Consider the following 14,358-nt stretch of genomic DNA (forward strand, 5'->3'; position numbering starts at 1 on the left):
CTCCAATGTCCGTTTTCTGATGGGTTCATGTAGTACGCCTCATTAGCATACACACTGACCAATCAGGAAAGCATCCTGCATTAGAACCCCATCAAAGTCCAGGTGAGGCCATCTTGAGAGGCATCCCAGGGCAGGCAGCCAGCCCTTCTGGGCAGACCCTCCCAGCTGCCAAAGAGCTTTGCTCACTCCTAGTAGTCAAGGAAAAGAAAATCTGGCAGAGGAGCAGCAGAAACCCAGAACCCGGATGAAGTTAATGGCCCCTGGCTACATCTTGGCCCAGGCATTTGGGGGTGAACCAGCAGATGGAAGATCTCTCTCTGTGTTTCTCCCTCTCTGTAACTCTACTTTTCAAATAAATTTTTTAAAGAATAACAGGGGCCAGCGCCGTGGCTCACTTGGTTAAGCCTCTGCCTGCAGCAACGACATCCCATATGGGTGCCGGGTTCTAGTCCTGGTTGCTCCTCTTCCAGTCCTGCTCTCTGCTGTGGCCTGGGAAAGCAGTGGAGGATGGCCCGGTGCTTGGGCCTCTGCACCCACATGGGAGACCAGGAAGAAGCACCTGGCTCCTGGCTTTGGATCAGCGTAGATCCGGCCATAGCGGGCATTTGGGGGGTGAACCAATGGAAAGACCTTTCTCTCTCTCACTGCTAACTCTGTCAAATTAAAAAGAAGAAGAACAACAACAAAGAAACAGAAAAATCACTGAAAGTCTGAAAGATAATGAAAGGTTCAGTGGTTCCTCAGGTACTTGAGGCACTTAGCAGCCAGGAGAACACTGTTGGTGACTCAAAGTGACTGGGGAGTGAGTGGGAGGCACTCCCCTGGCTTTTAGCGGAGAGAAGCCAGAGGTGCTGTGACAGATTGAAAAAGACTTCTGGCCTCCAGAACTGTGAGAGAATAAATGTATGTTAAACCACACAATCTGCAGTAATCTGTTACAGCAGCTGCAGGAAATGAGTAGTGCAAGTGCTAAACCTTCTGCGATGGATAAAACAGTCCTACACCAGGACAAACTGTCTCACCATGAATGCCAGTAACACTCCTCCTGAACCAAACAGACGAACATAAGGAGGTGAAGGTTAACTGAGAAGGAAGAGAAAAATCTGAGCGAGCTAAATGAAATAAGGGAAAAACAAAGGTTCCAAGTTTTACCTACGTACTCTGAGGTATAACAACTTTCGATGAGTCAGCTATAAAGAATGTGGGTTTCTATTTTATTATAGTTAAATAAAGAGCCTATCTTTAAATGGAAGAATGACAAAACAAGTTTGCAGACTTAAACTATCTGCAAACTTGTTAAAATGGGCTTGTTTTGGGCTGGCACAGTAGCTTAGCAGGTAAAAGCCACCACTGCAGTGCCAGCATCCCATGTGGGCACTGGTTTGAGACCTGGCTGCTCCACTTTCCATCCAGCTCTCTGCTATGGCCTGAGAAAGCAGTAGAAGATGGCCCAAGTACTTAGGCCCCTATACCCATGTAGGAGACCTGGAGGAAGCTCCTGGCTCCTGGCTTCAGATCAGCGCAGCTCTGGCCGTTATGGCCAGTTGGGGAGTAAACCAGCGAATGGAAGACCTCTCTCTCTCTCTCTCTGCAACTCTGCCTTTCAAATAAAAAATGAATCTTTTTTTAAAAAAAATGGGCTTTTTTTCTGGTTCTAATATTATAGCTAGCAGCAGAGTAGCTTACCTAACCTAGTAATCTATAATCTATGGCAAGACTCGGTCCCACTTTACTCTTTCTCACCACATGTACCTTTTTTTCTTCATTTATCCCTTACCTTTTCGTCATTCCATCTGTTTTAAGCTTGCTAACAGTACCAAAGGGAATGACTTAACCCAGCTTGCGGCACACAACTCATGAGTGGTCATTTCCTTTCTGCTGTCTCCTAGTTCACACCCTTTCTCCATTAATGACCTGATAGAGGGAACAGTCCAAAACCCATAATGCAGTTTGTCTCCACCACAGCTTGGAGGAATCAAGATATTCCAAACTTTATAGTGTCTCATGCCTATTCTCTACACTACTTTCAGTGCCAAAAGAGAGCAGTCTCTTCACAACCATCAAGGAACCAATGCAGGCAGAGATCGGGAAAAAAAAATCACTAAATAGAAATGACAGGGGTACAAAAAGGTTACATTTTGGTTCCATATCTCCCCCCAAGAATCACAAAATAAACTAGAGGACCCATCAAGGAAATGGGAGTGGGTGATGGTTGAGAAAAATAACTCAAAAGTTTAGTCTCATAAGTTGCCAACACTAGAATTTTGAAGCTTTCAAAAATAAAAATAAAGTTGGCACTGTATGCAGTAGGTTAAGCTGATGATTTTGCCACCAGTGTCCCATATAAGAGTGCTGGTTTGAGTCTGGCTGCTCTACTTCCAATCCAGCTCCTGCTACTGCATCTGGGAATGCCCCTGCCACTCATGTCTTGTGGTGACCAGAATAGAGTTCCTCACTCCTGGTTTCGACTTGGCCCAGACCTGGCTGCTGTGGCCATTTGGAGACTGAACCAGCAGTTGGGAAGATCATCTTCTCTGTCTGTCTCCCTCTCTCCCTCTCTCCCTCCCTCCCTCCCTCCCTCCTCCCTCTCCCTCTCCCTCTCCCTCTCTCTCTCTCTCTACCACCGTAATCACTCTGCCTTTCAAATAAATAAATAAATCTTTTTTTAAAGATTTATTTATTTATTTGAAAGGCAGAGTTATAGAGAGAGAAAGGGAGAGACAGAGAGACCGCCCATCCACTGGTTCATTCCCCAAATGGCCACAATGGCCAGAGCTGTGCCAATCTGAAGCCAGAAGCTAGAAGCTTCTTCTATGTCTCCCATGTGGGTGCAGGGGCCCATGCACTTGGGCCATCTTCAGCTGCTTTCCCAGATACATTAACAGGGATCTGGACCAGAAGTGGAGCAGCTAGGTCTCGAACCAGTGCCCAGAAGGGATCCAGTGCTGCGAGCAATGGCTTTAACCGCTATGCCACAGTGCCAGCCCCATAAATAAATCTTAAAAGAATAGAATTTTTTTTTTTTCTTTGACAGGCAGAGTAGACAGTAAGAGAGAGAGACAGAGAGAAAGGTCCTCCTTTTCCGTTGGTTCACCCTCCAATGGCCGCTGCGGCCGGCGCACCACACTGATTCGAAGCCAGGAGCCAGGTGCCTCTCCTGGTCTCCCATACGGGTGCAGGGCCCAAGGACCTGGGCCATCCTCCACTGCACTCCCGGGCCACAGCAGAGAGCTGGACCGGAAGAGCGGTAACCGGGACAGAATCTGGAGCCCCAACCAGGACTAGAACCCGGGGTGCCAGCACCGCAGGCAGAGGATTAGCCTATTGAGCCGCGGCACCGGCCTGTATTTTTATTTTTTAAAAAACTGATTTATTTGAAAGGCAGAGTGACAAACACACACAGAGAAATCTTCCAGCCACTGCTTCACTTCCCAAATGGCCACCAACAGTCAGAGCCTGGACAGGCTAAAGCCAGGAACCCAGAACTCTAGAGCCTCCCACGTGGGTAGCACTTCTACTGCTTTCCCAGGCCATTAGTAGGGAGTTGGATCCAAAGTAGAGCATCCAGGAGCACCCAGTGCCCATATGGGATGCCAGTGTCACAGAGAGTCGCCTAACCTGCTGCAACACTGGCCCCCAGAAAAAAATATTTTTAATATATTCACATAAAACATTTATTAAGTACAAAGGAAATGAAATTACTAAGTTAGAGGATAAAGAAAGCAAATATTTATTGGATCAAAACAAGTTACTATAGTGAGGGAAGTAGTGATAAAATGGAAAATGCAGGAGCCTGGGAATAAAGATACCAGGGTCAGAGTCCCTGTTCTACCACTGCCTAGACCACTGCTACCAAAGTGTAGTGCTCAAAGCAGCTATCTCTCACTAGTCTACAATCAAATAAAAATACAAGTTCCAGTGGAAATATTTGGAAACTTTTACAGAAATCTGATAGAGTAATTTATGTCTGTTGACATGAAGCAATTAAAAGTTGGGGCAGGCATCTGGCCCGGAAGTAGGATGCCTGCATCCCATATCAGAGTGCATGGATTTGTCTCCTGGCTCTGGCTCCTGGTTCCAGCTTCCCACCAATGCAGACCCTGAGAGGCAGAAGGCAATGATGCAAATAGTAGGGCCCCTAACACCCAGAGGACTCCTGAGGCATTTGGAGAGGAACAAAGGGAAGGGGAGTGCACACTCCTCCCTCCCCAAAGTCTTCACTCTCTGCCTCTCAAACAACAACAAAAAATTTAAAGGGCTATTTATACCTTAATGTTAAAAAGAATATGAGCTTATATTTTGTATGTCTTCTAAATGTTCACTGTATTTTGCAAAAGTACTTGTATATAAAGATTGGGGGAAAAAAAAACCTTTTTAAAGGGGAGGAAGTCTTTTCTTATAAATACATTTGAGAAGCACTGAAATAGACCTATAACCCTGTTATTTTATTTCTCTGAGTATCCAATTTCTTATCTGTTTGGCTCGAAAACTGGTCAAGATGGTCTCTAAGATACCTTCCAACCTTAACAAATAACCAAACAAAAGATCTATGACTGCTCATTTCCAGCAGCGCCTACCTAGTATGTAAAGTATCGCCACTCTCCTGATGTGTGAAGTGCCATCACTCTCCTGATTTTCCTCCATTTTGGTTTCTTCTGAGTCTTCCTTGCAGTCCCCCAAGATGTTGGTATTCCTGCAGCTTTGTTTCCAGGACTCAACTATTTTCTCACATTACACTTTTCCCTCTTCCCTGCAAGATGTCATCTTCCTAGCTTTAACTACCATCAATAAGACAGATCTCTTCTAGACCCAAATATGCATTTGCTTACTGAACAGCTCCATTTGGAAACCCCATCAACAGCACCCTGACTCAGCCAAAACTGAACTAATCACCTTGTCCCCAAACCTCTTCTACTATCAAACTGTCATTAATAGAACTTACACATATACTCAGATGTCCAAAACATATTCCCAAATTTCATCTTGACTCCTGATTCCTCCCCATATTTTTGAGAGCCCACTTCTCTGATAACATATCTTTCTTAGAGTAATGTAATAGTCTTCTACCTACCTCTATGTTTACCGCTTCTCTACAGCCAAGCAGCTCTTTCCAAAAAAACTCACATCAGGGGCCAGTGAGTGCTGTGGCACAGCAGGTTAAGCTGCCGCCTGCAGTGCTGGTATCCCATATGGGCACTGGTTCGAGTCAAGGCTGCTCCACTTCCAATCCAGCTCTCTGCTATGGCTGGGAAAGCAGTAGAAGATGGCCCAAGTCCTTGGGCCCCTGCACCCATGTGGGAGACCCAGAGGAGGATCCTGGCTCCTGGCTTTGGATCAGCACAGCTCCAGCTCTGCGGCCAATTGGGGAGTGAACCAGCAAATGGAAGACCTCTCTCTCTCTCTCTCTCTCTGACTCTCTTTCTCTCTCTGTGTAACTCTTTCTAATAAATAAATAAATCTTAAAAAAGACTCATACCAGATTATATCATTCCCCTAATTAAAACCCATAACTGGGGGTGGGCATCAAGTCGCAGCAAGTTAAGCCACTGCTTGGGGCACCTGCATCCCACATCAGAATGCCTGGGCTCAAGTTCCCTCTATGCTTCCAATGAAGCTTCCTGCTAATGCACCTGGGAGGAATCAGATTATGACCCAAGTACTTGGTTCCTGCCACCCATGTCAGAGACCCAGTCCTGGCTGTTGGGGGGCATCTGGAGAGTGAACCAGTGGATGGAAGACACCTCTCCCTCCCTCCCCTCCTACCCTCCCTCCCTCACCCCCCCCTCCTTTAAATACATAAATCTTTTTAATAATATATGTATTCTTAACTGACTCCCTACTATACTCAAAATAAGGCCAGAATTCTTAACATGGCTTACAAGGCCCTATGCTGGCACCAACTTATCTCTTCCGTTCCATTTTTGCATCTGCCACTGGCTATGCTTTTTAGGGAATTATCATTAAGTCCCTAAACCTATTGTCTCTCCTCTCTCCTCCAACTCTCTGCACATGTTTCTCTTGCAGGAAACAACTCTTTCAGCCAGTTAGGCTGCCACCTGCAGTGCTGGCTAGAGTCTTGGCTGCTCCACTTCCGATCCAGCCTCCTGCTAATGGCCTGGACAGGCAGTGGAAGATGGTCCAAGTCCCTGGGTCTCTGCCACCCCCACAGAGGAGACCTGGAAGAAGCTCCTGGCTCCTCGCTTTGGGTTGTTGCAGCCATCTAGGGAGTGAACAAGCAGATAGAAGATTTCTCTCTCATTCTCTCTCTCTCTCTCTCTCTCTGCTTCTCGTTCTCTTTCTGTACCTCTGCCTTTCAAATACATAAATAAATCTTTTTAAAAAAAAAAAAGAAATTACTTCTGCGAAGCCTTCCTTGATCTCTCTCTTTGTGTGTTCTCACATTAGCTCCTTACCATTCACTCACTAAATTACAGTACCTACCTACCTGTTTTCCCATTAAACTTCAAGCTTTCTGAGGACAGATACCATGTCTTGCTCACAGTTGGATCCCCAGGATCTGAACCACGCCTGGCATATGAAAGTCTATCACTATATACTGAATTTACTACTAGGACCCCATTCACAGCTCAAATAAAGGATCTCCTTTAAACTGCTGCTCAAATTTCATTATCATTAAGAAATAGTTCTTAAAATTCCAATTTACTTTAATATCTAGAACACTTGACCACTTTTCCTGTCAGAGAACTTATAGCAATTTTAACACTAATCCAAGAGGAAAGTACTACACAAAAGAATATGAATGGGGGCCGGCGCTGTGGCATAGCAGGTAAAGTTGCCACCTGCAGTGCCGGCATCCCATATGGGTGCTGGTTTGAGACCTGGCTGCTCCATTTTCAATCCAGCTCTCTGCTATGGCCTGGGAAAGCAGTAGAAGATGGCCCAAGTCTTTGGGCCCCTGTACCCGCATGGGAGACCCAGAAGAAGCTCCTGGCTCCGGATCAGCACAGTACCAGCCATTGGGACTAATTGGGGAGTGAACCAGCAGATGGAAGACCTCCCTCTCTCTCTCTTTGCCTCTCCTCCTCTCTCTGTGTAACTCTTTCAAATAAATAAATAAATCTTAAAAAAATATATATGAATGGAAACTAGCCACAAAGCCAGATATTACACAACCACAGTTTCTTTCTAGTAAGTATGCATTCATTCAACAATTTTGAAGAAAGATTAAACTAAGGGCTCTTGTACTGAGATTCTACAATTTCATCAAGTATGAAGAGCCTATTCCGCACAAAGCTCTATGAAATCCCATACTAGCGACCTCTTGTACTCTTCTCAACCTCTACTTTCTATTTCCTCAATCTGTCCTCACCTTCTGATTGCCAGTTTATCTTCGCTTCTTCTTTAGAGTCTATACATCTCTCACTTTCACCACACAAATTATTCTGCTTACACGTGTGCACTTTGCATATGTGCAGCTGGATGCCACCTTGAAGCTGGTGTTAACATGATACCACCATGGCGCCAAACTTTTTTTTTAAAGATTTATTTATTTGAAAGTCAAAGTTACAAAGAGAAGGAGAAGCAGAGAGAGAGGTCGTCCATTCACTGGTTCACTCCCCAACTAGCCATAACGGCCAGAGCTGCGCTGATCCAAAGCCAGGAGCTTCCTCCAGGTCTCCCATGCGGGTACAGGGGCCCAAGGACTTGGGCCATCCTCTACTAATTACCCAGGCCATAGCAGAGAGCTGGATCGAAAATGGAACAGCTAGGTCTCAAACCAGTGCCCACATGGGATGCCAGCACTGCAGACGGCAGCTTTACCCGCTACACCACAGCGCCAGCACCTGCTCCAAACATTTTTAAAAATTGTTCTTTACAAGAGATTCAACAGATACCGGTGCTGTGATATAGCAAGTAAAGCCACTGCCTGCAATGCTGGCATCCCATATGGGCAGGGGTTCAAGTCTCGGCTCTCTGCTATGGCCTAGGAAAGCAGTAGAAAATGGCTCAAGTGTCTAGGCCCCTGCACCGGCGAGAGAGACCCTGAGGAAGCTCCTGGCTCCTTGTTTCGGGTTGGCTCAGCTCCAACCGTCGGGGCCATTTGCAGAGTGAACCAGTGGATGGAAGACCTCTCTCTCTCTTTGCCTCCACCTCTCCGTAACTCTGCCTTTCAAATAAGTAAAAATAAATCTTTTTTTAAAAAAGAGAAAGCTCCAACAGCATATTCTTTCTTCACATTTTAAGAACTGATATTTCTGAAAGGAGGCAACAATCATCCAAAGCCAAGTATGATAAATATCAAAGGAGATAAAACCGTACTATTGTAAGATGTGGTATGACCGTAAGGTAACAGGATTCATTTTCTTATATAGCTTTAATGACTCTGAAGGCATCAATGGAAAAGGGAACTTCTCAATGTGACTACTTCAAAGAACACATTAGCCTGGCCGTTGTTTATCAGTCTAATCACAGAAAGAATATTTATCACATAAGGTGAAAATTTCAGAATTCTATACTACATATACTATAATCCACAGTGTAAAAACAAGTACACACATGGTGGGGGGGTACATCGTGGCACAGCAAGTTAAGCCACTGCTTGGGACACTAACATCCCATATCATAGTGCCACTTGTGTGGCTACTCCTCTTCTGATCCACCTTCCTGCTAATGCACCAAGGAAGTAGTTAATGATGACCCAGTACCTGAGTCCCTGCCACCCACGTAGAAGACCCAGATAGAGTCCTTGGCTCCTGGCTTCAGCCTTGCCCAGTCTAGGATATTGGGGCCATTTGGGGAATGGACCAGAGGATGGAAGACTCTTTTTCTTTGTCTCTGCTTTCTCTCACTCTGCCTTTCAAATAAATAATCCTTTTCCAGGAAGCATATATATAAAAACATACACACATGTATGTATATATAGTATGTATATGAATTGGAAGATAACATGTAACATAAAGGCTGCTGTAAGAGTGAAAAATTAGCTTTCTTCCTTTTTTCAAAACTACTTTATGTTGTCATACTATCTTTTTAACAATTTTCTTAAAAATCAGTCATTTCTTCAAGCTCATCCCTTTTTTTAAAAAGATTTATTTATTTATTTGAAAGTCAGAGAGAGGAGAGGCAGAGAGAGAGAGGTCTTCCATTTGCTGGTTCACCCCCCAGATGGCCGCAACGGCCGGAGCTGTGCAGATTGAAGCCAGGAGCCAGGAGTTTTCTCTGGGTATCCCATGCGGGTGCAGGGACCCAAGGACTTGGGCCATCTTCTACTGCCTTCCCAGGCCATAGCAGAGAGCTGGATCGGAAGAGAAGCAGCCGGGATTAGAACCGGCGCCCATATGGGATGCCAGCGCTTCAGGTCAGGGCATTAACCTGCTGCGCCACAGAGTCAGCCCCCAAGCTCATCATTTTTATATACATACATACATACAAAGACAGAGAGATTTGTTCTACTTGGTGAGAAACAAAATATTAAAAATCTTTCATATTAGCCGTCGCCGTGGCTTAACAGGCTAATCCTCCGCCTTGCGGCACCAGCACACCAGGTTCTAGTCCCGGTTGGGGTGCCGGATTCTAGCCCGGTTGCCCCTCTTCCAGGCCAGCTCTCTGCTATGGCCCAGGAAGGCAGTGGAGGATGGCCCAAGTCCTTGGGCCCTGCACCAGCATGGGAGACCAGGAGAAGCACCTGGCTCCTGCCTTCGGATCAGCGCGATGAGCTGGCCGCGGTGGCCATTGGAGGGTGAACCAACGGCAAAAAGGAAGACCTTTCTCTCTGTCTCTCTCTCTCACACTATCCACTCTGCCTGTCAAAAAAAAAAATCTTTCATATAGTGGGCACTTGGCCTAGCAGTTAGGATACTTGCATCCCACAACAGACTTCCTGGGTTCAATTCCTGATTCTGGCTCCTGATTTCAGCTTACTGCTAATATAGACCCCAGGAGACCACAGTGATGGCTCAAGTAATTGGATTCCTGACACCCAAATGGGAGACTTGAGTGGTATTCCTCCTGGTTACAGGTTCCAGTCTCAAACCAGCCCAGGCCAGTGTGGGTAATAAATACAATTTATTCAGAGAAAAATCAGCAGATGGAAGTCACACTCTCTCCCTCTCCCTTTTTTTTTTTTTTTTGACAGGCAGAGTGGACGGTGAGAAAGAGAGAGACAGAGAGAAAGGTCTTCCTTTTTGCCGTTGGTTCACCCTCCAATGGCTGCTGTGGCAGGCCCATCTCGCTGATCTGAAGCCAGGAGCCAGGTGCTTCTCCTGGTCTCCCATGCGGTGCAGGGCCCAAGCACTTGGGCCATCCTCCACTGCACTCCCGGGCCACAGCAGAGAGCTGGCCTGGAAGAGGGGTAACCGGGACAGAATCTGGTGCCCCGACTGGGACTAGAACCCAGGGTGCCGGCGCCACAGGCGGAGGATTAGCCTATTGAGCCGCGGCACCGGCCTTCACGCTTCCTTTCTAATAAGTACATAGAATCTTTCCATTTTCTCTTCTACTTCCAAATGCTACACAAAAAGTAAAACTCATTTTTTTCAAGATACATTTGCTTTTACCAGCAGCTTTAGTTTCCAGATAAGTAAAACTTTTTGAAATCAGAGCATAAACTCTTAAGTTCAGTTTAATTCATCCAGGCATGAATATATATCAAATACCTCCTAATCATAAACACAATTTAAAATACATAAGGGGCCGGCACTGTGGCGCAGCGGGTAAAGCCGCTGCCTGCAGTGCCAGCATCCGATATGGGCACTGGTTCGAGTCCCGGCTGCTCCACTTCTGATCCAGCTCTCTGCTATGGCCTGGGAAAGCAGTAGAGGATGGCCCAAGTCCTTGGGCCCCTGCACCCACGTGGGAGACCCGGAGGAAGCTTCTGGCTCCTGGCTTCAGATCAGCACAGCTCCGGCCGTTGCGGCCAACTGGGAAGTGAACCAGCGGATGGAAGACCTCTCTCTCTCTCTGCCTCCTTCTCTCCCTGTGTTAACTCTGACATTCAAATAAATATATAAATATTAAAAAAAAAATACATGAGAATTCACATTTTAGAACGCTGAAAAGTTCTTTCTAAGGTATGTTAAAAAAGGCTTAAAGCAGGGGTAAGGAGTGTCCAGCCAACAAACCATACAAGGCCCAGGAAATCATTTGGTCTGGCCCTGCCAAGGCAACAGCCAGCGAGACTCGGAATTCAATAAATCTATAGCAGGCTAATTTTCAAGCTGTTAATTGTGTATGGCCCGCAAATGATGTTATAAATATCCAAATGGCCCTTGGCAGAAAAACGGTTCCTCACCTCTGGCTTAAAGGAATCATGTGTTTCTAATGGTTAATCACTATCTAGTAAAAACAGACCCAAAAATCATCAATAGAAATCCACAGCACATCAAGAACAGTGTAAGGTTATTTGCCCCTCTGTAGAATTCCAGATACCACTGGTCTACTGAGGGACTCTAATCAGACTCAGCAATACGGAGACCTGTAACCAGGAAACAAGCTGTCCAACTGGAAAACAGCCCTACAGCAAGTAAGGAGTCAATCTGTCTCACCACACTTTGAGTTTCATGTATATCTACTAAAAATGTTGCAGGAGAAGAAAGAGTGAGGAGTGGGCATCTGGCACGGCAGTGAAGACCCGGCTTGTGGCGTGCACATCAGTGTGGCACAGCTCAGCTGCAGTCCGGCTTCCTGCTAACCTGCGCCCTGAGAAGCAGCCGGTGATGGCTCAGGTACCTGGGTCTCTGCTACCTCATGGGAGACCAGGATGGAGTTCCTGGCTCCTGCTTCAGCCTGGCCCAACCCCAGCTACTGTGAGCATTTGGGGAGTGAACCAGCAGCTGAAAGGAAGGTACCTCTCTCTTTCTCTCCCTCTCAAATCAAATAAAGATTTAAAAAAAAAAAATGCTAATAGTAAGGGTCATATATGAAACTGCAATTAAATGGCATTTTAAACCATCTCTAGAAAATCTAAAGATACATAAATGTGCATTTTAATTCTACAAAAATTCTCTACAAATATAATGTAGCATACTAACTTATTTACACAATAATTTTCTGTCTCTGTAACAAACCTGGTTAAACACTGGGAAATCCATTACAACTTTAATAAACCAATCACATGTTTAAAAATATTATGAAAAGTTACCACTCACTCCTCATCACTCTTTCATCACAAATTTGCCTTTACCTACTTTGATGTCATGTTTCATGCCACAAACTAGGTAACAACACATCAAACATGTAGTTATCATTGCAGAGCAAATAAATAAATAAATAAATAAAACTGCTTTCGTTATGAAACAGCAACTTCAATAAAACCTGTACTGGGTAAAACAACCTAAAAATCTACTTAACCATATCCTGCATGTCCAAGCAGGACCCGGTGGAAACATTCTCTGTGTCTAACAAACTGCTACCACACGAAGTACAGATCTGTTAAGAAAAGGAACTAACATTCTGACCTCCTTCCAAAATGACAAACCAGAACGGCAAAATTACACTCAGGCACATGGAGTACTCGTCTCTCAAATCACTCCACGGAGAACTTCATCATTTGCTCCGCCCTCTAATAACTCATGCAAAAAAAGTTCAGCACCATCAGAGAGAAACAAGACCTAGAGAATTCATAGAATGGCTCAGGGCCTCTCCTCCAGGCGGTAAGACCTGTCTGGGCCCTTCGCAGGGGTCCAGAGCAAAGGGAAAAACCAGGCCTAGGGTTTTGGGGGACACTAACCCCCAGCCGCACATTTTCTCCCCGAGAAGTTTCTGCCGTCTTCCCTATTCTATCAGCAGGAGGCCCCGGCGCCATGGTCTCAATCCTTACGATTTTATGATGGGGAGGTGGGAAACGCCACCCAGGACTCCTCCAGGCCTCTCGTCTTCAGCTTGGGGGTGCCCCCTCACTATTCTCCTAAAGCCTCGGTCTCTAAGGTACTCCTCGGCACCCCCATTTCTGGCGGCCTGTCCCCTGGGATGTGTAAAGGCGCCGCCGTACCCCTCAGCCTCGCGTGAAGGCGGGAGGGCCCGCACACGCCAGGGCCACACCGATGGCTCCAAGGGGCCCAGAAAGGGGAAGGGCAGGCCAGCGCCGGGGGAGGGGAGGGTTCACGGGGAGAGGCTGACCTGGCCGGGAAGAAAGGGAAAGGCAGGTGAGGAGATGCGCGGCTCCCCAGGACTGCACACCGAGGAGACGACGATGGAGGAGGGCGGTGGCCCGGGTGCGGCCCCCCACTCCTCCCCGCCCCCAGGTCCCCCGGCCGGCGAGGGCGGAGGGCCCGACCCTCCCCGGGCTAGGCAGGCAGGAGGTAAAGGGGGTTATCCCTCCGTACTGCGAGGAGATCGCGGAGGAGGGGAAGGGGAGCGCGAGCGGGGTGTCTCCCGCCTGAACCCGGAGACCCCGACGCCGTCGTCGCCTCTTCCTCCGGAGGGAGGACGAGAGCTGTGGGTGAAGCCCGAGGGAGGGACGCACGAAGGTAAGGGGCGAGCCCGGGGCAGCCCCGCTGCCCGCTCCGGACCCCACTCTCCACCTTCCGGTAACCGCGTCTCTTACCGGTGATGGCGGTGAACTGCTGAATTAACCCCCTCAGCGCCGAGGACGCCGCGGAGCCCCCGTGGGCAGCCATCTTACCGCCGCCGCCGCCGCCGCCGCCGTCGCCGCCGAACAACAACACAGACACACACGGACCGCCCTCCCCCACCTCGGCGCGCGGCCTGCGCAGGCTCATTGACCGCCCCAGGCTCCGCCCCTCCGGGGCCCCGCCCCCGCGGCCCGCGCAGGCGCACTGCCCACCGCGCCGGAGCGCTCTGTGCGCTCCGCGGGTTGGCTGCTCGGTTGCTGCCTGCTGGCCGCATCCTCTTTGCAAACCTCCAGCGCCTGCCTCTCCGAGCTGCCAGGCCAGCTTGATGGACTCGGTTTGGAGTCCTGGCTTCCCGTAGTAGGTCCTTCGCATGTCTGTTAAACAAGTTTCGTCGATAGATCCAACTGCTGATCGTGGCGTTTATCCTTTGGGCAGCTCCACCGCACTCTACTAGATGTCCTGCGGCTCCCAACAAAATAGAAATCCTACATCTCAGCGCTGGAGCGGCTTCCTAACCTCTATAAACCAACGGCCTGGCTAACCTAGCGCAGCAGGAGTGAAACCCCAGAAACCAGCGCGCCAGGGAGGCGGCGGGCGCGGGCTCCGACACACGGGAGGTTTCAAGGAGGATTGTTCGTTTGCTTTGCGTCACTGAACTTGCCAACGCAAGTCTCCCCTCAGGGTCTCGCTGAGTTTCCTCACCTGTGAAACGAGGACGTGGCTTTGACGTGAGGGAAGCAGCGTGGTTAAGTCGTGTGTAACACCGTCTCAGCAACACGGTGCCCCTGTGGATAGTCCCTGAATTCTGAATAGTAAAAAAACTGTA

The 14,358-nt window shown here is 47.8% G+C and overlaps 1 protein-coding gene across 1 annotated transcript in view; it reads right to left on the minus strand.

Annotated features, from left to right (window-relative positions):
- Window positions 1–13,612, minus strand: part of UBXN7 (UBX domain protein 7) — a 71,095-nt gene extending 57,483 nt beyond the window's left edge. Inside the window, exon 1 of the mRNA XM_062209556.1 lies at window positions 13,505–13,612. Within this exon, the coding sequence (XP_062065540.1) occupies window positions 13,505–13,577 (73 nt within the window). The 5' untranslated portion in view covers window positions 13,578–13,612. The remainder of the gene's footprint in view (window positions 1–13,504) is intronic.
- Window positions 13,613–14,358: the final 746 nt, after the last annotated feature.

Source organism: Lepus europaeus, chromosome 2, assembly GCF_033115175.1.
Source record: "Lepus europaeus isolate LE1 chromosome 2, mLepTim1.pri, whole genome shotgun sequence".
NCBI lineage: Eukaryota > Metazoa > Chordata > Mammalia > Lagomorpha > Leporidae > Lepus > Lepus europaeus.